The following is a 25,804-nucleotide window of genomic DNA, read 5'->3' on the forward strand; positions in this document are numbered from 1 at the left end:
AAAAAAAAAAAAAAAAAAAAAAAAGAAAAAGACAAAAAATAAGAAAGGGGTTTTCCTGGCAAAGTTTCTGGGCTCGTGAGGACCTGAGTGCCTGCTGGGTGTGAAAGTGCAGCGGGTCGGGGCTGGGACCTCCTGGGTACCCAAGCCTGCGGCGCCACCCCAGGCCTCTGCGCGAGGATGCGGCTACGTACCACAGAAGCAAAGACGTATTTCTGATCCTTTTCCTGCAGTAGCAGCAGCACGTCAGTCAGCAGCACGGCGAGGACATCTGCTGAGACGGCACAGGAGGAGACCTCTCAAAGGGCAGCCCGGCTTCGGCACCGCGCTGCTTCTGCCCCGCGCTGCTTCTGCCCCGCGCTGCTTCTGCCCCGCACTGCTTCTGCCCAAGCCTAGACGTCTCCTAACTCAGCCCACCCAGCACCTTTCTGGGTTTCAACGCTGAGCGCAGTGAGGGCTGTGACGCTTCCCCCATCATCCCTTCAGTGGCTCCCGCTCAGAGCAGGCTGAGCTGGTGCTCATCATCCCGGCACTCGGGAGGCTGAGGCAGGAGGATCACCGCAAGGCTGAGGCCAGCCTGGGCTACATAGCTCAAGTCCAGCCTGAACTACACAGTGAGACCCCATCTCAAAAAAAAAACAAAAACAAAAACACCAACAAAAGCAACCAAGGCGATCAGAGCTAAACCACAGTTCCTGTGCTTTGGTCAGGCCTCGGCAGGTGGAGGTTCTCCCTGGAAAGGCCCGGCCTTGAGGCTGCTCCGGCTGGTCTCCTGCTGCGGGCTGGCCCTTCTAGCCTCCTTGCTCTGGGTAGCTGGGACCTGAGCCACTGCACGCCTATGTTCTGCCTCCTGCTTCGGTGATGCAGGGAGAGCTGGCCCCGCCCCTTGTGCCCTGGGTCCTCTCAGTGCCTTGGTCCTTGTATGCCACCATGCCCAGTAGGGACCCACTTCTGATCACCCTGTCTACACCAGGGATCGTTTTCCATCCAGTTCTCTCTCACTGCAGCCTGTTGGTTCTTTTAAAGCTTTTTACTGCATTTAAAGTTTTTTTTTTCTTTTTATTTGTTTGTTTCTCTTTTTTGTTCCACTGACTCAAGCCCCAGCAGGCTGGGGGTCAGGTCTTGCCTGGTCAGGTATACTCTCACCATCCCGCTTGGTGCCAATCCAAGATAGTGCCCACCAATCAAAGATGGGGTCTGATGGCCCAAGACGATACAAACTAGTCAAAGATAATAACCACCAATGCAAGATGATGCCCACTAATGCAAGATGGCACCCACCACTCCAAGGGGGAACCCACCAATCCAACAGAGCGCCTGCTGATCCAAGATGGTACCCACCATTCCCAGAGTGTGCTACTTCCCGACAATGCCAGTGATCTCATATGGTATACAACACATCAAAATGGTGCCACCATTCCAAGAAGGCACTCACTGCTCCAAGACAGAACCCACCAATCCAACATGGCGTCTGCCATTCCAAGATGGCGCCCGCCACTCCAAGATAGTGCCCACCAATCCAACGCGGTGTTCGCCATTCCAAAACGGGACTGACCACTCCAAAGGAGAACACACCAATCCAACTTGGTGTCTGCCAATTCAAGATGGCGCCCGCCATTCTAAGGCAGTGGCTACCACGCCAACATGGCAGCTGCTGGAGGAGGTCCAGGACAGAGCTTTACCTTTCAAGCGCCCCGATGTGGTCTTCCAGCACAGTGTGCCCTCCAGGTGGAGCTGCCGCTGCAGCATGTCCTCCTTGCGGAAGGAGAGCCCGTTCTTGAGCTTGCTGGAGGACTTCAGGTCCATTTTGCCTGCGATCTCCCTGAGGCGCTGGCCCTTCTCCCACTCGCTGACCTTGGCGTCCACTTGGGAGATGACGTCCCGGATGAGGTCCAGGGCCTGGGTCAGGTCTTCATAGTCCTCGGTGCCAGCTGCCACGCACACACGGTCACATAGCACGCACAGATTTGCTATGTACGGGGGATCTGTGAGGTGCATTCCCTGGGGCCGCTGTCCTGGGGACCCTCCATAACGACCTCCCAGCTCTCATCCCTGAGATGGAAATGGCCTCCAAAATCAACGCAGTGGCCCAGAGTTTAGTTTTTACCTACGCAGAGCCACTGCATGCAGAAGCCAAGGCGTGATTCAAGTGGCAAAAACTGTCCTGCACAGCTCCTCCTGCCGCTCCTTGGCACACAACCCCTCCACTCTTCCAGCTCTTCCTGCAAGACTCCCTCCACCTCCTGCTGTGACCAAGAGCTGGCGCCTCCCCTGCTCCACGGACAGGGCTGGGAGCTTTCCTGCTCTCCTACGGTCTGGCTCCACTGGTGATGTGGCCGGTGTGGCCCTCCTGCCTGGCCCTGGAGGAGCCCTGGGCAGGCCATGTACCCTTTCTGCTCTGCCCAGCTCGGCTCCAGGAATAGTTCTTTGTTGCCCCTGGGCATGCGACATGGAGGCCATCCTGGCCTGTCTGGGTAACTCAGGAACCACCTTGCTCACTCCATCTATCTGAGCCATAGAGGCTGACCTGGGCCTCTTCCGGTGAGGGCTGAGCTAGGGGCAGTGAGTCTGGTGAGCGGAGGAGAAACAGTCCCTGTCTTCTCATCTGATTTTTCAGACAGGGCCTCACCAAGTAGTCCAGGCCCGCCTTACACTTGCAGTGTAGCCCAGGCTGGCTGTGAACTTGTGATCCTCCTGCCTCGGCCTCAGGGCTCCTGGGAGGACAGGTGTGCAGCACCACACCTAGTCCCTGCCTTCATGGTGTCGAACACCTCACCTCTCTGTCGGGAAACCCGGCACCCAGCACAGTGGATCCCAAGGGGAACTGACCCAACCCTCGGCCGAGTCTGGGCCCCTGGCCCCGCTGCAGCCCAACAGGCCGGGCGGCGGGGCGCCCCCTACCTTCCGTGTTCTGGATGACGCGCTCCACCAGCACCGGGTACTTGGTGATGCGCTGAGTGACGAGAAGAATACACTCCTGCACGCCCAGCCGCCTCACGATGGAAAAGTTGCCAATTTTCTACGAACCAGAAAACAGAAGGCCTCGTGTGAGCCTCTCACTGCCCGCTGGGTCAGTGAACCATCAGCGTCCAAGCCGGGGCGGGCGGGGCTCCCTTCCTTTCAGCTTGCCGGGACCTCTCCTGTGCTGATCTGTGGGGCCACTCGCTGGACACCTGAATGCAGGGGTCGCCTGCTGTACACAGAAGGCCACACGAGCGAAGGGGCTCTCTCCTGAGTGTGAAAGGGGCCCCTGCAAAGCCGCGTGAGGAGGACCGAGAGAGTCACAGGGAGGCTCCGAGAACGGCTGCGGGCTGTCCGGTGCCCGCGTGCATGCACAGCAAGCCCTGAACCCTGCCCACAGCTCCCGCCCCCTGGCCCTGCGGACGAGCCCGGGCACGGCCTCCGTCCTTGCGCTGGCTCCCTGATGGCGGGCACGCACACACCTCGGGCTGACAGCCAGGGCCGCTGCCACTTGGACTCATTTCCTGGCGGGCTGAGGGCTATTCCTGAGCTCCAAGGAGCAGGCCGCACATTCTGCGGGTTTGCCCCCACTGCTGGGCTGTCACTAAGAATGCAGGCAATTGCAAAGGGACATCACTTCTTTAATTTTGGGGGGCTCTGGGGATTGAGCCCAGGGTCTTTACACTGAGCTACATCCCCAGCTCTCATTTCATTCTGAGACTGGGTCTTGCTGAGTTGCCCAGGTTGCGCCTGAACTTGCGATCCTCCTGCCTCAACCTCCCAGAGTGCTGGCCTTACAAGTGTGCACCACCACACTTGGCTATTTTTTTCTTTTTGCGGTACCGGGAATTGAACTCACGACCTTGCACTTGCCAGGCAGGCGCTTATGCCATTGAGCTATATCCCCAGCCCTACACTTGGCTGTGTTTATGAGACAGGGTCTTGCTGTTTCACACAGACTGGCCTGGAACTCCCGGGCTCAAGCAATCTCCTGCCTCAGCCTCCTGAGTAGCTGGGGCACAGCTTTCTTAACTTCAGACCTTTAATAGGTGAGCCGCCACCCTGAAACAATGCACTCAGGGAACAAAAACCAGGTGGGAGAGTTGCTCCGGTGCCTGGAACCAACTAGGGTGCTGAAAGAGTGACAGCTGGTGGACTGAGTGTCCTTTCTGGGACACCGCAGCTCAGGCTGGGCTCACACTCAGCGATCCTCCCGCCTCAGCCTCCCGGGTGCTGTGACTCTAGGTGTGCACCCTCACACCCAGCTACGTGGACTTATTTTCATCTCGGGTTTCTTTCGCCGACGTGTTCTGAGTCGGTTTGTGATTGAAAGCAAAACTGGTGAAAATCACTACAACCTCTTTTTTGTTTGTTTGTTTTTTCTCCGGTACCGGGAACCAAACTCACGACCTTGCACTTGCCAGGCAGGCGCTTTTGCCGCTGAGCTAAATCCCCAGCCCACTACAACCTCTTATACTTTCCCAATTCCAACATGCTACAGTTCTGTGGGGAAAAAAACCTACAGCGAAGAAAAATTTTTAATTAAAAAAAAAAATTACTGTTTTTCTTTTACCTTGATCAAGTTTTGGAATTTCTTGTTTTGCTGCAGCAGCAACTTATAATGACTGACTGCTTCGTTATGGCCGCTGCAAAACACACCGTATTTCTCTTTCATTCTCTCCCCGTTTTCGCCTGAAAACTAAAGGCAAAGAAGATGGAAATGTCACCGAAGCGCCACACGAAGATCAGCAAGGTGTGTCTCCGTCTAGTTTACCAGGCTGTGCGGAAATAAAGACTGGATCCGCTTGCGATTTCACCTCACCCATACTCGATCGGGGGCATGCTGCTGGACGGTGTTTAACCCCAAAGTACAGTCGAGGTGAAACGACATAATTCTATGCGTTGGGGCTTTCGCTACATCCCGCGGGCTCCAAGCTTTCCCGCACCGCGTATCAATGGTTTCAGGACGATCCAAAGGAGCATGCGCGCCCTGGGTCCCACGCATGCGCAGTCCAGAGCGGCATTGGGGTTTAGGAGGGGGCCCTCCCGGAAAAATCCAAGGCCGCCTCTGGGCTCTAAATACAGACGAAACTTCACGTGCCTGGTTCCCACGCAGACCCAGGGGTCCGGGCCTCCCTTGTACTGAAAACTTTATAGTTGAAAGTTTTGTGAGATCCAAGAATAAAATAAATAAGCTTAAGCCAAAGGATGTTAGCAAAATAAAAAGTCAAAGTGCTATTATTCTTTTAGCTAATTCTAATTTCACTTTTTTGTTGTTGTTGTTGAGTTTTGGGCATGGAACCCAGGGCCTCACCATGCCAGGCACGGGCCGCACCAGCGGCCCAGCCCCAGAAGGGCGGGCGGAGGGTGCTTCGGGCAAGCTGGCTGAGGCTGGGTGGGGGCGTCCCCCACTCTGCCCGCTGGGCCTAGGCTCCGCAGTGAAGTATGCTTCTGTCAAAGCAGCGGCTGTGATCTTAAAATAAAAACCACACAAGCAGACAAAGGCATAGAAGGATGCAACTGGTACAGTTCCGACAGGAGTGTCTGCTCTTTCGGCTTCTCTGCCCCTAGGGTAGGAGCTGCAGGTGGAAGCCAGGGGCCAAGGACTCTGTTTTTTCATTTTTGGGATTGTAATGTACTGTACTGTACTATATTGTATTGTATTGTATTTTTATTTTATTTCTTGTGTCACTGGGACTTGAACCCGCGACCTCATGCACGCTAGGCAAGTGCTCTACCACTGAATGATAAATCAGAACCGTCCTCGTGTCCTCACTGGGTGGGGACGCGTGTGGCCCCTGCTGTCACAGCTGCACCCACCTGCTGGACCAGGAGGTCCCCGATCTTCTGGATGACATAGTTCCGCTCGCTGCCCTCCTCCAGGGCCTCCTGGCGGCGCTCCTTGAGGCGGGCCAGGAAGTGGCTGTGCATGTCCAGCAGGTCATCCACGCACGGGAAGAGGCGGCTGACGGCCTTGCCGCTGAACTGCAGCTCCTCCTGCAATGCCCTGGAGTACACCTTCAGCATGATCTTCAGCGTGCGCACGTGGTGCGCCTCCGTCTGCATCAGCTCTGCGGGCACACGGTGGGGACCAGGGTGTTGCCTGCTGTGTGACTGGGGTGGCTTGGGAAGTGCCCACCTCAGCCCTTGCCCCCGTGGCCTTTTTCTTTTTCTGGTACCGGGAATCGAACTCATGACCTTGCACTTGCCAGGCAGGCGCTGTGCCGCTGAGCTAAATCCCCAGGCCCTAGTGGCCTTTTAAAGTTTTAAAACAATTTTTACAAGGAGATAGAATCTTGCTGTTTTGCTCAGGCTGGCTTTGAATGCCTAGGGCTCAGATGATCCTCCCGCCTCAGCCTCCTGAGTAGCAGCAATGAGTGATCGCCCCACTGTCCCAGGCACGCAACATTGTATCTGCCTTTTATCCTGTCTTCTTTTTAAATTTTTTTGTTTGTTTGTTTTTTCTCCAGTACCGGGAACCGAACTCATGACCTTGCGCATGTCAGGCAGGCGCTTTTGCCGCTGAGCTAAATCTCCAGCCCCTTCCTTTTTAAATTTTTGTGAGTCCATGTTTGCAGTGCACACAGATTGCATTCCTGTGTGGAGCCGGTGCGTGGACACAGCACATGTGCACTCCTTTCCCGTCCCTTTTTCTTCTCCTTCCTCCCCATTCCCTCCATCTTGTTCCCCTTCTCAGTTGAAAAAGATGCATCTTTCTATTTCCTGTTCTCTATCGTTTGTTCTGCCCTCTATATATGAGTTTCTCATGGAAGAGTAACCATGCGATACCCATGTTTATAGCTGCACAACTCATAATAGCTGCTCTTGGAAGCAGCCTGTATGCCCCTCAGCAGATGAATGGATAAAGAAAATGCATTTACACACAATGGAGTACTACTCTGCCCTGAAGAAGGATAAGCCTGAGTCACCTGCAGGCAAATGGATGCGTCCTGAGACCACAGTGTGAGGTGAAATGAACCGGACACACTGGCTTGTCCTTTCTCCTTGCCCAAGTCTCCCCGCCCCCACGGTGCTGTGGGAGTCCCAGGCTGAAGGGGTGGAGAAAAGAGCAGACCCAGGCTATGCACTAGGGCCACAACATCCCGGGAGGGTCCCACGCCTGAAGTGGACAGAGGAGATTTGAGGGTCTTTTCACAAGAAGGTTGCCCTGTGCAGTGCCGTGGGTGTGAAACTCAACACATCTGTACCCGTCTGTGATCCCCTGAAATTCATAGTCGAAACCTCACCCCCAAAGCCGTGGTATTGAGGGGGACCTTTGGGAGGAGGTTAGGTTATGAAGATTGCATCCTCACAGATGGGGAGACCCCGAGATGGCTGTGGTGGTAACCCTAAATCCCAGTCACTCAGGAGGCTGAGGCAGGAGGATCGTAAGTTGGAGGCCAACTTGGTTAATCTAGCAAGACTTTCTGAAAATAAAAGGTGGAAAGGACTGGGGACATAGCGCAGGTGCAGAGCGCCCCCGCTTGGATCTGCAGAGCCGCACATGCCCTGCGCCTCGGGAGCACACGGGGCGCCTGGGAAGGAGGAAGCGGCCCTGCCCAGAGCCGCGTCTGCTGGCGCCTGGGTCTTGGGCTCCCCCTCTAAGACCTCGGGAGCTGTTTCTGAGTCACCTGTCCCCAGTGTCAGAGCAGTCCAAAGGGACGGACAGCCCCCACAGCCCGGAGGGCTTCGGGTGAGGCTGACTCCGCCCGGGCACCAGCCAGGCCCCTCTGTGGGGACTCGGGTGTCAAAGCCTCCGCCCTCTCTTCCCAGGCCGGAAGCACCCCAGGGCGCAGGGTGACGGGCGGGGTGGGGGGCAAGGCCAGGGAGCCGGAGCCCGGGGAGTCAGAGAAAGCAGAGACCTGGCACCCTACCGTAGAGCACGTCCTGCCTCTTCACCACCTCCCTCTTCTGCTTCTTGGCGTAGGCCGGGTCCACCGCCAGGCTCCAGGACTCGGCCTCAAACTCATGCGCATCCGATTCGATCTCGCTCCTCAGCGAGGCCGTGTAGGGGTCTGAGGGGGAGACGGGGCTGCTGGAGGGGGGCCCGGCTCGCTGCCCAGCGCCCGCGTCCCCGGCACGGGCACACCGAGGGGGCCGGCACCGGTCAGTGCAGCGGGGCGGCAGGTGGCGACGTACCTTCCACGAAGACGGGCTCGGCGATGGAGGGCGTGGGGGGCAGCGCGTCCTCGGCCGCCTGCTTGAATTTTAAAAACGCAGAGTCGGCTTCATCCATCTCTCCTGTGAGTGGTCTAGGCGGAAACGATCAAAACAATGATCTCAAACGACCGGCGGAGCACGCACGCTCAGCGCCCTGTCCACAAAGGCGGGTCAGTCTGTCGCTGTGGCTGGCGGGAGAGGAGCCAGAGAATGTCCCAGGTCCCAGGGGAGGCTTCACCCGCACAGGTCCTCTTTAAAAACAAGGCGACGACCGCCGTCACACCAGGACTCCTTCCATCAGGACCCCCGGAGGGCTCAGGTCCGGCCCGAGGGCGGAACCGTGCTGGCCCTTCCTGTGCCCGCAGCCTGAAGGGTCCCATGTGTGGATTCAGGGCCCGGCCTCCCATCCCGGGGTGGAGGTCAGTGTTTGTGCAGACGAAAGACAAAGAGCTCCTTTTGCTGCACACTCGTGGGAGTGCCATTCCAGCCTCACTGTTCACCCCAGTGGTGCTGACTGAGACATTGAGGGACCCCCTCGACAACCTATGAAGCTGAGGAGGGCACAGGTATTGGCGTGCAAGACCCCTAGCATGGTCTGGAGGACAGCAGGGAGCCCTGTCCAATGCGATCCAAGTCTCTCACGCGAACCGGCTCTAGACGCATTGTTTTCGGTAGAGAAAACCTATGGCGTCCGGAAAGCAAGTGTAAATGAGAATTTCACCCAGGGGGCCGAGCCGATCCATCCAGACCCCCGAGGGGTGCCCCCCACCGCGGCGGCCCTGCGTCTGCCCCGACAGCAGCGCGAGGGCTCCTGGCTTACCCGAGTCGCACCCCGGTTCCGGTGCCGGCGCCGGCAGGGCTGGGCGTTGGCTGGGGACCCCCTTTCTGTGCGACTGTCATGCCGACCGCAGTCCTGGTCGGGGCCGGGCTGCCATCGGACAGGAGGGTGCCCCGCAGCGGGGGCTCCTTCATCGAGGCTGCGACAGAGGCAAAGACAGAGTTGGAGCTGAGAAAGTGGGCCGGGCAGCGGAGGTCGCCCGTGCGGAAGCCCCGCTCCGACTGCGGCCGCAGCACCGACAGGACCCTGGAGGTCAGCAGCTCCTTATCCAGGAAGACGTTCTCGCTCCATTTCCTGGGGCAAGAGCCGTAGAAAGAGAGCTCGGGCCGGCCGGGGAGCGCCTCCTGCCTGCCGCCACCCTTAGAATGCACGTTCCCCATGGCGGCCCCGGGCTCCCGGACTCAGCACCGGGCCAGGCGCGGCCGCCTCCTTTTTACGCCTCGGTGGGATCCTTCTAGAAGATGCAGCGACGCCCTCCCTTGCTGTATTGGCTGAAGCGGCGCGGCTGGAGCGCAGGAAATTGGTCCCCACTGTGACCGTTCAGCATGGAAACCGCACAGCATTTTCTCTTTTGGTAAAACAATAAAAAAAAAATACCTCCCCTGCGCTGCCCTTGGCCAGTACTGGGGCGAGCGGCACGGAGCAGTTCGCGTTCGCTGTAAATAATCTATGACGGTGAAGCAGGAGCGCCGGGCTTGGTGCGGCTCAGGCCACACCGCGGACGGTAATTAATCTGAGGCTGGACGTCAGGGCGCCGCGGAGACCTGGGGACGGCGGCACCGCGCTCACTTCGCAGCCCGTTAGCACTGGGGCAGAGTTCCCCCATCACCGCCCCCCGGAGGCTCTGATTCTATTTTACACGGTGATTGGAAACCAACCCACGAGCGGGGGGCCCTGAAGGACCGTTCACAGCCGTCTGCTGTTTAACGCGAGGGTCCGGATGGAGGTACACGGTCCCACTAGTGCAAATGCCTCCTACTGACAGAAAAAGGCAACTTCTTTTTTGTTGCTGCTGCAGGGCCAGGGATGGATCCCAGGGCCGGTGCAGGTGAGGCTAAGCAGTGCTCACCCCTGAGCCGCACCCCAGCCCCGAGAGACGGAGCTCTCGACCGTAGCCCGGCCATCCTGCACTCGCGTATTTGAGGCTGAGTCTCCTCGCCTGTCGGACAAGCCAGCCACTGAAGCAGGCCCCACCGCCAGAGTGCCCAGCTACTGCCTTCTCAGGGCGAGAATCGCACCGTGAGGCTGCTCCAGGCAAGGACAGGCAGTGGCATTAAAAGGAAACCTGGTGTCTTCCAGCCTGGCTCTGGGGCGCCAGTGCACCCAGCTCCTGGCTGCTCCGGGTTACAGGAAGGAGGAGGCTGCAGCTTTGCTTATGGGCAGCTGGAAGTGCACGGGGTGTGGAAAAGGCCCTTCCACCCCGAGCTTCCATGGGGGGACAGCCTGAGCGGAGATGAACGCAGAAGGCTGGGGTCCACGTGTGGGAAATTCAATCCCGGGACTGGGTCATGGCGGTCTTGCCCTTAGGAGGGGATCAATCCTCCCGATCCCCGTCATGGGCCAGCTTGTTACAACAGCAACTTCAAGCCTCCTTGGCTTTCTTCATCTCACAGCACCGGGCTCTCAGACCTCTCGGGCCCCGGACCACGAGACAACAAAGCTCTGTCCTTTCTGACGGGTGTCATCTTATAGCAGCAGAAAGCAGACTGAGAAAGGGTGTAACTGAAATCTTCTGGCAGAGGAGTGAAGAAGAAAGCTCATAAACGAAGATGGGAGTCCGCGGTGACACCACATTGGGTGTGTTTTCCACAGCCGTTCATCTGTCGCTACAGCCCAGCACAGAGGGGTGACATGTCCTCCTCTGATGTCACGTGAACAAATGGCCATCACTGTGACTGCAGTAGACGCCCGTGAAGATGTCACTCGTTCGTGAACACCCATGAGCAAAGACAGAAATCCTAACGCCAAGTCCACACGTTCCGGGCGGGGCATTCCCAGCTATTTCTACACCACGCTAAAGCCCAGCCTGGCAGTTATGACCTAAACGTGCAAATATGCAACAGATCCTGAAAGGCAGCCTTTGCTCGGTCTCCTGGGCCGTCCGACAGGTCGCCCCTGCGCACTGAGGTCGACCTGAACTCAGATGGCGTCTGCTTCAGCTTCACGGTCCACGGAAGAAAGTGGCCGTAAACACCGCCTACCCGTGGCTGACCGGAAGGGACTGGAATGAACGACTGGTAGCAGTACAGCTATGGTAACAGAGGTGAAGGTTCCGTGTGCGATTCAGGACCCCGGGAGAAGTCACGTCTGAGGACGGAGTGACGCGAGCCGACTCTCCCTGTAGCAGGCGGGCGAGTCAGCTCCCCATAACTTACACCTGTTCCTCCCACAGGCAAAGCAGCCCAGCAGCGCCCACACCCAGGCACCTCCTGTTACCAGGCGCTCAGGCTCCAGGCCAGGGTTCCCGTGCCCCAGTCACCCAGAGCCTGCTGAGACGTCTCAGACCACGGTCGAGGCTCAGACCCACATCCTCCTGCCCCCGCCGGGCCCGCGGCTTCCTGTGGGACCCTGGGTGGTGTGTCACGCCTCCTGCTCCCAGGAGACTGAGAGTCTAAGCCTCCTCCTTCGCAGCAGCCGTGTCCTGTGTTTGCGTGTCTTATCAGACCTTGTTAAAACAAGTCCCAGCCACCCTGAATGCACCAGCTGCCGGGGGCGGGAGGCGGGGAGCACTTCTGCCGCTGCAGCTCTCCTTCCTCCGGGTGCTTTGCGGCGGCTGCTGTTTCTGCAGTGTCGGGGAATCAAGCCCAGGACCACGAGCCTGCCAGGCGACTGCTCTACCAGACGCCAAACGAAGGCCGTGGTGAGAACATAAAATGATGCGGCGCTTTGGAAAACAGTCTGGCGGGTCCTCACGAAGTTCACCACAACTACCATACCCCGGGGATTCTGCCCAAAGGCGGTGAAAATGCATGCACATAAATATGAGCCCAGGGGTGTTCACAGCTGCGCCATTCGCGGCGGCCCAAAGCGGAAACAACTCAAATGTCCTCCTGCTGGGGACTGGGTAAGTACAACACCGTCTATACAGTGAAACCACACGATGAAAACACTCAGCCGTAAACGGGAGGCAGCAGAGACACATGCGAAGGCGTGGACAAGCTTGCACGCGCTTAGTAAAATAAGTTAGACACAAAGACCATGTACCGTACAGGTCCACCGAGACAGGAAATGGCCAGAACAAGCCGGCCCATAAGGGCAGCAAGTACATTAACAGCTGTTCGGGGCTTCGATGTGGCTCAGTGGGAGAACGCAGCCCCAGCGGGCAGGGGGCCCGGGGTTCCGTCCCGGCACTGGGGAGACGGAGGGGTAACAGCTACTGAGGACGAGGTTTCTCGGGGGCGCTAACACCAAGCACGGTAACTGTCAATATATGAAAAGCCCCTGAAGTACACACTTAACTGGGCCGGCTGCACGGTATGCGAACTGGATCTCAATGAAGCTGCTGAGCAAACTCGCGGCTGCGTGGGAAGCCATGGTCACGCAGGACAAGAGTACGCCGTTCTGCCCTGGGCCCGGAGACGGAACACAGACCCACCCCCAGCATGTGTTCCCAAGGCACACGGCAGGTGGGCGGGACGGACTGGCTGGCGATGGGCTGGCTCTCGGATCCGTGCCGCAGCGCTATCCGCCGCTGTCTGTAATCCCAGCCCTCGGGAGGCTGAGGCAGGAGGACTGCTGTGAGTCTGAGGCCAGGCTGGGCTACCTAGCGAGACAAAAAAGCCACTTAAATGGGCTGAGCATATAGCTCAGTGGGGCAGAGCACTTGCCTAACATATGCTAGGTTCCATCCCCAGCACCGCTAAAAAATAAAAATAAAAGAGAAGAAGGAAAGGAAAGGAAAGGCCACTCTGGAGTTCAATTAGCACCGTCTGCCTCCTGCTGCGAGGGCGATTGATCGGTGTGCTCCTGGCCGCCCGAGCACTGGTCACAGCGTTGCTTATGCAAGGGGCCCAGAGGGGCCAGGGAGGAGAGGAAGGAGAGGACGGAGCCAACGGAAAAGGGCAACAGAACAAACAAACGAACAAGCACCCCCCAAAACCCACAAAAACCCCCTGGCTCCCAGCGCAGCCTGCAGCCCGTTCTCGGGATGATTTCTCGTTCTGAGCGGTCTGGGTGGGAGAAGGCTGGCAGCGGGAAGAGACCCTGCACTCTGCAGCTCCGCTTAACGGGGTGCTGCTTCTCGGCACAGTCCGCAGCGCTCCTCGTGACTCGGTCTCTCAGAAATCCTGGGCCTCGCCGGCTTCCTCCTCTGATCCGCACGCACGAGCCCGTCGGTTCTTGTAGGCATGTAAGAGCCCACAACGAGCTCACACGGTGAGACCGACAGTTCGAAAGACCGAATTCCTATGGACAGTAATTTTAGAGGAAGCCCGAGATGACACAGGCGCTGACTTCTTTAGTTTCAACTGTGTTTTCCCCCTGTTCCCTGGGGACTGAACCCAGAACCTTCACACTGAGCTCCATCCCCACTCTCTCTTTTGGTTCTTACCAAGTCACCAAGGCTGGGTTCAAACTAGAAATACTCCTGCCTCAGCCTCCCATAGTACCAGGATTACAGGTGAGGGTCACCACATCTAGCTTTACTCGCTTTAAACTTTTATGCACACAGGCTTCCAGAAATGCCCACTTTTTTTCTTCTTTTGGCGGGGCAGGGTGAGTCCACCTCTGAGCGGCACCCTGGCCCTTCCAATGTCAGCTTCCAAGCTGCAGAGGTGCGTTCTAAACTGCAGGCTCCTGCTGCCCCTCCACGGCAAAAGGACTGAAAATATCTTTCGAAAGCAGCCGGGCCTTGGCACGGAAGTCCCTGTGGTTTTCTGCCAGAGGATCAGAACCCGCATTTGAGGTAGCAACAGGTTTCCCTGGCCACACGGCAGTTTCAGAAGCCCCACTCTTTCTGGCAAGGGGCGCCCAGCTACCCGCTCTGTTCCACCAGAGACCGGCGTTATAACCCGAGTGCCCCTGGCTCTGGAGAATTCCAGCAGGCGCCAGCTAGCAGCGAGAGTTCAAGAGGCAATTACGGAAGATCAGATGGAAGATGAAGTTTTCACTTCACAGTTCCTGGCTTTTGGCCACATGAGGGTAGACAGAATCGATGCAGAGGCGACATATTGATTTCTCCGCCCTCCTTCCTTTTGATGGTACACAAGCAGGACAAAGAATAAAGATACAGGAGAGGAAAGAAAGAAAAGAAGGAAGGAAGGAACGAAGGAACCAAGGAAGGAAGGAAGGAAGGAAGGAAGAAGTGCTCAACTCCATGCCTCAGGGACAAAGGAAAATTTTAAAAGGACACTCGCAGCTCAGTCAGTCAGTCTGAGCCTGGAAGAAGGGTCTTCTCTAATCTGGTACAGCTGGCCCTCAGCATGCATGCGCTTAGCATCAGTGAATCCAGTCAACTCTGGATGAAAAACACCGGAACTGTGTCTGTACCAAACGTATATGAAACGTCCTCAGCATTATTTCTTCAGTGATACAGTATAACAATAATTTCTATCATGTGCGCTGCATCAGGGATGGTTTAAACTCTGTGTGAGGAGGACGCCTGGAGGTTCTGCATAAATGTTACACCACTGGCCAGGAGTGGTGGTGCCTGCCTGTCATCCTAGCACTAGGGAGGCTGAGGCAGGAGGATCGCTGTGAGTTTGAGGCCAGCCTGGGTTACATAGTGAATTCAAGGCCAGCCTGAACTACAGAGTGAGATCTTATCTCAAAAAACAAACAAAAAAATCCATAATCCTACCCTTTGAGTTTACGGCTGAGCTCATTATGTTTAATTAATTAATTGTTATTATATTTTTCTGAGTTGGGGGTCTCACTGCGTTGCTCAGGTTGACACCTCTACTTCCTGGGCTCGAGCAGTCCTGCCTCAGCCTCCCAGGTAGCTGGGACTATAGGTGTGTCACCACACCCAGCCGAGAAACGTTTAAGAAGTGAATCTGAGGTCCTTCTCCTAAAGCAAAAGAGTAACATTAACCGCAAAATGTACAGTTGTGTGTAAACATAGCACGTGGGTTACACCACTGCAGAAATACTTGTGGACCATCACTACAAAATCGTATTTTGGGTCACTCTCTGGACTGTCCCGGAAGTTACAACAGCAGATAGCTCATGCTCAGGTCCGAGGCAGCGGTGGTGGTGGTGGAAATGAACTTCAACCTGAATCTCACACTTTTCACAAATAGGAACTTAGAACAGACCAGAAATGGAAAGAGAAAGATGCGAAACCATAAAATCTTTCACAGGCAACAGGGCAAAAAACTTCCACAAAGGTTTGTTGAAGTGTACTTTGTTTTGTTGTTTTGTTTTGTTTTTGTTTTTGAGAGAGGTTTCACAACGCAGTTCAGGCTGACCTTGAACTCACTTTGTAGCCCAGGGTAGCCTTGAACTGCAGGGATCCTCCTGCCTCAGCCTCCTGAGTGAGGGGATCACAGGCCTGCGCCACCACGCCCAGCCGAAGTGTTCTTTGATACAACAACAAAAGCATGACCTGGGTGAAAAAATGGAAATGACTTCCTCCGCATGAAAAACTCCGTCCCTGCTGGCGAACCCGTGGCACAGGTGCCCCGGCAGGGACGGGCTGCTTGCTTCACTGAGGGCGGTAAGAGGGGAGGCAAGCATTCCCTGCGTGCTGGGGCGGGGGACTGTGCCCCCCCACCCGCGTGGGCTGCACGGCTTCCGGAATCTCCTGCGGGCAGGCAGAGTCTGGTGAAGCTCTAACCTCCCACTGCCGGTTCTCAGGTTCCTAGCACTCAGTGACCTCTGCTGAGCCCTGGTTTGTGGGAGATCCTGGGACCCAGGAGCTCCTCCCTCGAACCTTCTCCCACGGGTGCAGGGCCGCCCTCAACGCCAAGGCCTGGGACTCAGGTTGGGCTGTCCAGGCTGCCGGGGTCCAGCTGCTGCCTACTTCGTGGCCTCCCCATTTCTGCTGCCTGGGACCCTCCCTGGCCACCGTCGGCACACCGCACCCCAACGACACGGACGGACGTGCAGCCTGCGGGGTCTTCGGGGGCCCACTTAAGGTGCCCTGTGCCCAGCCAGCGTGGGAGCCAGGTCGCTGTACGCAGCCTGGCCCAGTGCCCCTTTCATGCCGCGGCCCAGCATTCCGGGCAGCCACGCCGCACCCTCGCCTTCCCGGGGCGAAGTTCAGCCGTCCCTCGCCCCTGGGTGCTGCTGGGGTCAGGTCAGTGTCAGGTCCCTAGCACCGCCGGCTCTTGGGACACGGAAGGGAGCAGCTAGGTGTGGCAGTGGGCGGGACAAGGACAGGATGGGGCGGGCACCCAGAGGCAAGGCCCGCAGGCCCAGCGCACCCCCATTTTAAAGCCTGGCTGGGGTGCAGCTCAGGGCAGAGCGCTGCTTGCCGAGCACGGGCAGTGCCCTTGGTTCCACCTCCAGCTCCACAAAGATGAATGAGTGAACAGAGGGTTTAAGGTCCACTGTCACCCCGAGGGCTGTAGCTTAGGTGGGGCTTTAAATTCTACTTTACATATAAAATCTCCATGCTACAGGCTATGCAGCCCGGGGCTCTTTAAGCAGGAAGCAAGCAGCCCCTAGCAAGACAGGCGGGGACCTGGGACAGCCTCAACCCCCAGGGTTCCCCCGGGAGGAAAACCAATGGGAAACTGCTTGCAGAAACGCATCTGGGGTCTCGCTCTGCCTGATGTGGAATTGCGTTCTGGCCCTCCAGCTTGGATATGTTCACCCCCAACCTGCTGTATCCACAGGCACTCAAAAACGCCAGCAGTTCCCTACACGGACACGACACAGAGCTCCTGAAGATAAAGGGATGTCGCCTTCACATACGGGCAGAACTACTGCGTGAGTGAACTTTGGAACTATTTTCTGGTTTACTATCTCTTACTTCCATTTATTAACTTCTTGGCTTTCTTTACCGAATGTTATAGCCTAGAGCTGAAATACCCCTCAAGGTCTCAGGTGTTCAGGGGGTACCTGGGGCGCTGTGCTCATTTGTGAGCTCACAGCGCAAAGTGCTGCAGGAGGCAGGGCTTGGCTGGGGTGGTCGCGGGGGTGTGACCTGGGTGGGTGGGCTTCTGTCCCTCGCTACTTTCTTTCTCTCTACTTGCTGGCTGTCCTGGAGAGGGCAGCCTTCTTCCACCAGGCCCCTGCACTTTGGGGCCAAGCAGCTATGGACTCTGAAATCCTGAGCCCAAGTAAACTTCTCCCCCTTTAAATTGTGAGTACTGGGTATTTTGACTCAGTGATGGGACAGTGACCGAGACACCTCTTTATTCTGCTTTTCTGTTCCACCTTCCTTCACTTTCTTACCTCTGTGGTATGTTCACCGTTTAAGTGTGGACGTGGGGGTGATGGCAGAGGTGGAGATATCGGGCCCCGCCCGCTCCTAGCGGGCTGCTTTTCTGTTTTGTTTTTCTTTTTTTTTTTACACAGGGTCTTGCTGTGTAATCCAGATTGGGCTCAAACTTGTGGCGATCCTCCTGCCTCAGCCTCCTGAGTGCTAGGATTACAGGTGTGCACCACCACGCCCGGCTCCAGAGCTTTTCCATCCCTACCAGCCTTGGACCAGCGGCAGGCCAAGGAGCTGTGCAGGGTGGGCTAATGATGCACGAATGCCCATCAACCCTCGCCACTCGGGCCTTCACTAAACTGCCCGCTGCCCACAAGATGCTCCTCCTCACCCCGGGGAGGGGTCCCGTGGTTCAGCGCCTCCTCTCTCCCTCTCCTCCTTGCCCCTTCTCTTTCTTTCTTCTCTGGTTTCTTTTTGTGCTGGGAATGGAACCCAGGGCCCCGTGCATGCTAGGGGAGCGCTCTACCTCTGAGCTGCACCCCAGCCTTCCCTTATTCTTAATAAACCTTAATTGCAAGTGTTTCTTTAAAGTGGGGGTAATTTCCCTGGGTGAATTATTCCACTAATAAAAAACCATAGCTAGAGATGGTGGTGTAGGTCTGTAATCCTAGCACTCAGGCAGCTGAGGCAGGAGGACCACGGTGAGCTCAAGGCCAGCCTTAACTATAGAGAGCCCTTGTCTCAAAAACAAACAAACAAACAAAACACGTTTTCCTCAATTAATGTCTAAGGCTATGTTGGTCCACTTTCTGCTGCTGTGATGAAATGCCCGAGGATAAGCTACTTAAAAGGAGGGAAGGATAATTTTGAGTGCAGGGTCACATCATGGCCAGAGTACATGGAGACACGCCCTCCCCATGCCTACCCCCCAGGGCCACAGGCTGGGGACCACTGGAGGTCTGGACAATAACGAACTGTGGAATCTCTCTACATTCATGCCTTACACCCAGATCTTTACTCTTGTTTACTAAAGATAAAGCGACCAAGGCAAGCTGCTGCGGTGAGTCAGCTCAGAAACACACACAAGAACAGTGCACATCCCTCTTGGGCACTGAACCTGCTTGCTGGCTGCCTCCTGCGCCCCAGCAGCAGGACCGTGGTACAGACTTTTCACCTGCGAAGATCCTTGGCTGATAAACACAGATACGGGCCCCGTGAAAAAATGTCACCTCTACCCCTGTTACCTGAATTTGATCCCTCTCCCCTAATAGCACAAGATAAGATTAAAATTTGCAAAAAGAAAAATTAAATTAAAACATCAAGAGCTGGGTGTGGCAGTGCATGCCTGTAATCCCTGCACTTAGGAGGCAGAGGCAGGAGGATCTCCAGTGGACTATCGAGAGAGACCATGGTCTCAAACAAACAAACAAACAAACCACAAAGCAGTAGCCTTGTATTGGGGGTGGTAGAGGGCAGCGCTGAGGCTTGAACCGAAGGCTCACACACGCTAGGCAAGTGCTCCACCACTGAGCCATAGCCCAGGCTCTTGACCAATCCTCTGACCATTATTTACAAATGTTCGTGGGTGTATCTGTGCACATTTATAATCACAGGATGGCCAGTGTTTCATGTTTTCTCACACTGCTGTGGCCCTGGTAAGTATCGTTTTCATCATTTCCCTGTGGTCAGAGGTTCAGTGCATTCCAGTCCCATACACCATTCTCCCTGAGAGGAGGACGAGGCAAAGGTCAGAATCTTGAGGTCTGATTTTAGATATGGATAACCTAATTGCTTTTCCAAAGGGCTATGCTAATGAATACAACCTCAAAGCAAAAGCCTGCAGAAGTATAGCCTACGAGGTGACTTACATAACAAACCTTTATCATGTGTGTGTTGAGCTGGGCGTGGTGGTGGTGCATGCCTGTAATCCCAGCACTCAGGAGGCTGAGGCAGGAGGATCTTTGCGAGTTTGAGACCAGCCTGGGCTACAAAGTGAGCTCAAGGCCAGCCTGAACTGCACAGCGAGACCCTGTCTCAAAAAGACAAAAAAAAAAAAAAAAAAAAAAAGTGCGTGTGCGTGTGTGTGTGTGTGTGTGTGTGTGAAAGAGAGAGAGAGAGAGAGAGAGAGACTGAGAATGAAACCCAGGCCCTTTCACTGAGATACATCCACAGCCCTTTTTATTTTGAGACAAGGTCTCACTAAGCTACCTAGGCTGGCCTTAAACTTCTGATCTTCCTGCCTCAGCCTCCCAAGTAGCTGGGATTACAGGTGTGTGGCATCATGCCTGGTCAAATCCAAAATTATTTCAAAATTAAACTTAAAAAAAAAAAGCTCAAAGTAGACGGCTGTGGTTTTTGATGCCACATAACAAACAGACTGTCGGTTTTCAAATGACCTGTTTCCAAGTTACACGGGCTGGGCAGCCCTAAGCCCCAAATTTGAAAGCCAAAATACTGCAAAATCCAAAGCTTTTTTTTTTTTTTTTTTTGGTACTGGGGATTGAACCCAGAGCTTCTGCACTGAGCCATATCCCTAGCTCTTCCTCAAGTGGAAAATTCCACCCGACTTCTCAGGATGTGATGGGTCACAGTGTGTGGGCATACCCAACACACTGTATAGAACGACCATCGGGCCATGCACAGAAGATGCAGATAAAGCGTAACTGAGTTCTGTGTTGAGGCTGGGGCTCTATCTCCAAGATGCCTCCGTTTGTGTGTGCAAGTAATTCCACAATCTGAAAAACCTCAGAAACGGGAAACACTGCTGGTCCCTACCGCCTTGGCTAAGGGACACCCGACCTGCGCAAGCTCTTCTGTCTCCGTGTCTAAGTGTGCAGCTTTGGGGCCGCGCTGCTACCCAAGTCCGCTCCAGCGCACAGGCTGGGGAGCCGGCGGGGACGGGGCTTGAACGCATCATGTTAGCCGGCTTTTCACGGCTGTGACCACAGGGCCCAGGAAAGCGACACCGCGGAGGACGGCAGGCAGAGCGCGGAGGACGGCAGGCAGAGCGCGGAGGACGGCAGGCAGAGCGCGGAGGATGGCAGGCAGAGCGCGGAGGACGGCCGTGGCCACAGCCTCTGCCCCGTCACCGCCCCATCGAGTTACGATCTCATTGGTGGATCAGCGGCTGATGAAGACGCGCTCAGAACCCCGTGTGGCTCCCCGAGGCCGCGGCCAGCCTTCAGGGGGTAGCTCAGACCCAGCCCAGTGCGCCCCGTGCAAGCCGTCAGAGCTCTGCCGCAGCAAACGGCATCGACCGCGTGGGACTCCTGGAGATTAACCGAGGAAAGCAGCCCGGATCCCGGCCGAGAATTAGAGCAGCTGTCAGCTCCCCTGTGCCCCCGACACCCAAGCGCCTGGCCGAGGGCGGGCTGGCAGCGTTTCCCTGACCACGCACGGGACGCCGAGGCCATCCCTGTGCTGTCCCAAAGTCAAAGCTCATGTTGAAAGCAAAAGCAAAGCCACACCAAACCAAAAACACCCAGCGAACACTTACAAATCTTTTTAGGGAGGAGTTAAAACATGCTGTGGGAATGATAAGCTTGGCTCCCCAGCCCAGAGAAGCCCAGGTGAGCAGAGTGGCGTGCTAGCAAAGCACTGTGAGTGCTTCCGGAATGGGTGCCGTCTCAGTCCTGTCCGGGGAGGGGTTCCTGGGACATCTGCAGTGGGTTCTGAAGGATGAGTAGGAGGTTGTCAGGAGAGAAGAAGGAAGCAGGAAACCCATTCTAGAGAGGGCAGTGGGTAAGGCAGGTGACAAAAGGCAGGAAGGAGATGGTTAAAGCACAGGGTTGGGTCGGTGCTGTGAGTAGGGGCCGGGCAAGCAGGGAGCACAGGCCTGACCTGAGCACCCGGGCGCGCGGGGTGTAGCATGTGCCGCCTGACTGCACTTTACTTCCTGCTGGGCAGCCCTGGGAGGTGCGAGGTCAGGAGGGGAGAGAGGCGTGACCAGGCCTGCACTTCACAGGGATAGCCAGGGCCGCGGGGCCGCGTGGCTAGGAGGCTGAGTGGCGGCAGGAGCAGGGAGCCAGCTTGGTGACAAAGCTGTCGGAAGACAGGACTCGGGGGCAGTGCCGGCGGCCTGCTGCCCTGTGAACACGGGGAGAACGCAGGAGGTGGGGTCACCAAGCAAGCCACAGGCAGAGGTGGCCGGGACCCCCAGGCCGCAACGCTGGGAGAGCGGGCGAGGGCGGAACCCTGACACACCAGGTGTGGTAAAACAGGGGTTCTCACTTGGAAGATATCAATATTAACACAACAAGCACTGTTAATCTCCTACCACTTTGTTTGTAACTCTGTACTGTCTGTACTGCTCTTTCGCTATTTTGTAAAAGGTTGTCTGTCTGTTCATGTTTTCCTCCTTTTATTTTTAAAATAAAGAAAAAAAATAAAATAGGGGTTCTCGTTTTCTACCCCTCCTGAATGCCTTTATGCAGTGTGATAAAAAATACACCGAATGCGGCCGCCAGGTGCCATCCAGGGGAAAAGCAGGCCTGTGAAAACACGGCGCCGTGTCCTCACCCAACTAATCATTCACCGGATCGGGCACCGAGTGACTTCTGGCTCTTCTCCAAGGTCAAAATGACCACGACAGGTAAGTGTGTGGAGATTCAGGACCCGGAGGCAGCCAGGACAGCGCAACTAAAGACACTCACGAAAGAGGACTCCAGAGCTGCTGCAGAAAGCGACAAGAGTAATGGGATCAGTGTGCTCAAACTGAGAGGGAGGATTTTGGGGAGCATGAATGGCAAAGCATCTTTAACTGTAAGAATAACTTTTTTTTTTGAGACAGACTCACTATGTAGTTCAGGCTGTCTTGAACTCACTATCTGGGCCAGGTTGGCCTTGAACTCATGACAATCCTCCTGCCTCAGCCTCCCAAGTGCTGGGATTACAGGAGTGCACCACTATGTCTGGCTTGTAATCAATTTTAAAAATTTAAACATGCACTATTTTTCAATCACCTTATGCTTTATTTTGAGACAGGGTCTCACTAAGTTGCCAAAGGCTTGCTCAAGCTGCACTTAAACTTGTGATCCTCCTGCCTCAGCCTCCTGAGTAGCTGTGTGGCACTGCACCTGGCTAAAAGCAGGGCTGTAACACAAACTGCCTGGCGTACATCCTGGCATTCCTAAGGGACCTCCCCTTGGAAGTCTCCAAGGACAGGGACCAAGTGTCCTCTGCAGCCACCTGCCCGCAGGTTGTTCACAACAAGTACCACTCTCTCCAAAGCTGAACGTGCCACGCTGCTGGTTACCTGTTTTCAGGACAAAACGCTACCTAAACTCCCATCCATAAGTGCCAACGAGTTCAGTGTTTCCACGGAACAGAGTCAAACACCCTGGAAAAACTCAACACTAATTTGCTTAAACAGAAGTCAAACAAATACCACCGAAGGTGAGCTAACGGCGGCAATCACTGCGGCGAAGGGTTCCAGAAAGCTGGAGGGAGTCACCCTCGGAGGGCTCTGGGCTCCTCCCGCTCGACCACGTGGCTGGGTCAGAGGTGAAGGGCAGGTGCAGCGCAGAGTGTGCAAAGACACTGCAGCCTGTGCGTAGAAGGTGGGTGTGAAACACAAATGCAGTTTGTGCTTGCACGTGGGTCCCCAACATGACATCTCATTGAATGAATGCGAATATTCCAAAATAGCCCTGACTCTGAAACACGTTGGTCCCGGGCGCTTGGAACGAGGGGCGCTCACTCGCCCTGAACTTACGGAGCCGCAAATCCACCCGCTCTGTCTCTTCTCCCTGCCGTGCTGGGACCACACAAGGGGCCCCTGGAACAAACAGCAGCAGCCAGAGTCCCCGGGCCAGGAGGGGTCCCTTGAGGCCCCTCTGAGACCCAGAGTGCGGGACCTCACAGCTCCCTGCTTGTGTCCCCACAGAAGCGCCCTCTTTGCTGGGATGGAGAATGTTCTAGAGCAGTGTCTGGCAGGCAGCAAACTCTAGCACTGGCCATTTGTTCAGCAGCTCACGCAGCCATCAACCACCAAGTGGGTTGTGTCCCCCACCCGCTCAAAGCCTGTCCACGGCTCTCACCTCCTTTAGAAGCCTTACCAGGTGATGTCGTCCTAGGGGACCGCTGTCAACACCTACAGTGCATGACTGTGATCTCCAGCCAGCCTTTACAGGGACTCAGCTGACCTCTGCACTAGGGGGTCCAGGCCACCCCGCTGTCCTGCAGGTCACGATCCTGGGCCGCTGGGACGACACCATTAAAAATGTCATCTGCCCCCCCCCCACACACACACTCACACTCACACAGGCACACTCTCACGCCCAGCTCCCCGACGGGTTTGACTTTCGCTAACACTCTGAGTTACTTGCTCATTATTCATGGTGGTCGTCTATGAAGACCCTGACAACGTTGACCTTTGAGTACTGAACCTCTATTTCTAGGAGGGAGACAGGGGCCGGGTCCTCCCAGCCTCTGGTTATTGTGTTTCTGTCAACTGATCCATATGCTGGATCTCACTGACTGTTGGGTATGTACCTGTTTCTGGTGAAAGATACACTGTTTAACAGACACCGCCGCTTCACCCACACTGAACCGCTAGCCAACAGAACCACCACTTAGGCCTCACTGCAGCATCCCAAACACAGGCATCTTCTCCATGGAGCAAGCTGCAAGTGCCCCGCTGCAAGGGAACTGCAGAGAGTATTTAGTGCCATGCTTGGGAGCCAGGATGCCACGTAAAGCTTCACGTGCTCACAGCGGGGGCTTCAAGAGGTGGCTGGTTCGTGGGGCTGTGATACTCATGAGTGAATGAGTCTACTGATGCATTTATAGCTAAGTGTTGGGAGCTGCAGCCTGGTGGGAGGAGGCGGTCACTGGGGGCGTGGCCTAGAAGGGTTGATCTCCCTCCTCCCCGCTTGATCTCTCGCTGTCTCGTGCCAGCCCTGCCATGGACTGCTTCTCCTCTGCCAAGCTCTTCTGCCATGTGCCCTCCCTTGGAGCCAACTGAGTGTAGACTAAAACCTTTGTCAACTGATGGCCAAAACAAACTTCCCCTTTAACTTGCGGGTGTTGGGTACTTTGTCCCAGCAATAAGAAGGCAACCAAGACAGTGCTGGATATCAAAAGGGCCCGTGAGAAGCACAAAAAGGCCAACTGTGGCACTCCACAGAGACAGGGTATGGGCTGAGACGAAGAGTTGGGGTGTCTCTGGGTCCCTCAAGCCGGGACAGTGTGTGCTGGGGACTCAAAGTCTCCACACTTGGTGTACACTTGGGAATGACCAAGACAGTGCTGCAAGCTTGGATTTGGGGTTGCAGAGAGATTTTCAACATGGATGCGGGCATAATGAAGGCAGGGAGTGTGTGTTTATTCGGAGGAACCTCCTTGGAGGCAGGGGTGTCTGTGCTGTCTCCTGCTGGCTTCAGGCCTGGCCAGACCCCTGAGGAGGCAGCGGGGAGGGGAAGACAGAGAGGTGCGCAGGGGAGCGGAGGGGAGGACAGTCGGCTGCCGATGAGAGGTGGCTAGGACACAGCAGGTGGCACTGACCCAGGAGGGCAGCCCTCAAGGGGGGCATTAGAGAGGGGGTGGACATTCGGCCCGGCACTCAGGAGAGACAGGATGCCAGCCCCACGGAGGTGGCTGTGCGGAGCTGCCTGAGAACTGAGGAGGTGGATTCAGTCTCGGGGGTCCCAGCTCTGCTCACAGTAGCTGGGGTCCCAGAGTGGTTGAACTCCATTTGTCATTTCTTTCGGGGGACACAGGGAGGGCTGCTGTGCATAGCCAGTGGCCAGGTCTCATCATCATCATCACTTATTTTATTTATTTATTTATTTGTCTTTCAGAGACAGGGTCTCGCTGTGCAGTTCAGCCTGGAGCTCACTTTGTAGCCCAGGCTGGTCTCAAACTCGCAACCATCCTCCTGCCTCAGCCTCCCGAGTGCTGGGATCACAGGCGTGCGCCGCTACGCCCTCATCATCATCACTGATTATCAACTCAAATCCCTACCACGTTTCCTCCTAAGCTGTCATGAGGCACAGGGATCTCTACGCTCCTTGTGCTGAGGCCCATCCTACCGGCTTCGGCCAAGTGTTCTGGGACCAGAGACTGGGGGGGCTGTGACTCACTGCGTGCTGGCTAAGGTCCCCACTCTCTGCAGTCTCCAGCTCTGATAAAGGAGCCTTCCACATCTTTATTTTGATCTCCGTCTGATGTATTGAGCAAGCAACCCACACAGCAAAAGGACTGGTGCTCTGGCAGCCTCCTACTAAGCGGACACCAGCAAACTAATTAGCAGCTCTGGGAACTTTCACTCCGCTCGCCGTGGGCCTGGCTAGCGGGTGATTCGCTGTGGACGATCGATCGATCGATTGCAGTGTCTCCGCTGCTTCTCCTGCTTTTAAGAAGGCGGGCGCAGGACCAGATTAGGAGCTATGCATTTTCACGCCTTCAGCGCAGTTTCCGCGGCGGACTGAATGTCTGCCAGAGGGAGAAGAAGGCTGAGGCGACACTACCTCTCTAGAAGCTGTGCTGGCCTCTGAGGCTCACAGCTGTAGCATACTCTGAAGCCCTTC

At 55.9% G+C, this 25,804-nt stretch overlaps 1 protein-coding gene across 2 annotated transcripts in view; it reads right to left on the bottom strand.

The window, feature by feature from the left end:
• Arhgef18 (Rho/Rac guanine nucleotide exchange factor (GEF) 18) overlaps positions 1 to 25,804 on the bottom strand; it is a gene marked incomplete in the record, with an annotated part of 78,210 nt that overhangs the window by 18,553 nt on the left and 33,853 nt on the right. The window contains 8 exon segments of one of the 2 annotated variants that reach the window (XM_013509143.1): positions 192 to 271; positions 1,680 to 1,928; positions 2,899 to 3,016; positions 4,532 to 4,657; positions 5,779 to 6,029; positions 7,833 to 7,973; positions 8,098 to 8,210; positions 8,939 to 9,095. In XM_013509143.1, the coding sequence (XP_013364597.1) occupies positions 192 to 271; positions 1,680 to 1,928; positions 2,899 to 3,016; positions 4,532 to 4,657; positions 5,779 to 6,029; positions 7,833 to 7,973; positions 8,098 to 8,210; positions 8,939 to 9,095 (1,235 nt within the window). 2 annotated transcript variants of the gene reach the window in all.

This window comes from Chinchilla lanigera, unplaced genomic scaffold (assembly GCF_000276665.1).
Source record: "Chinchilla lanigera isolate Chin_1 unplaced genomic scaffold, ChiLan1.0 scaffold00162, whole genome shotgun sequence".
In the NCBI taxonomy this organism is placed as follows: domain Eukaryota; kingdom Metazoa; phylum Chordata; class Mammalia; order Rodentia; family Chinchillidae; genus Chinchilla; species Chinchilla lanigera.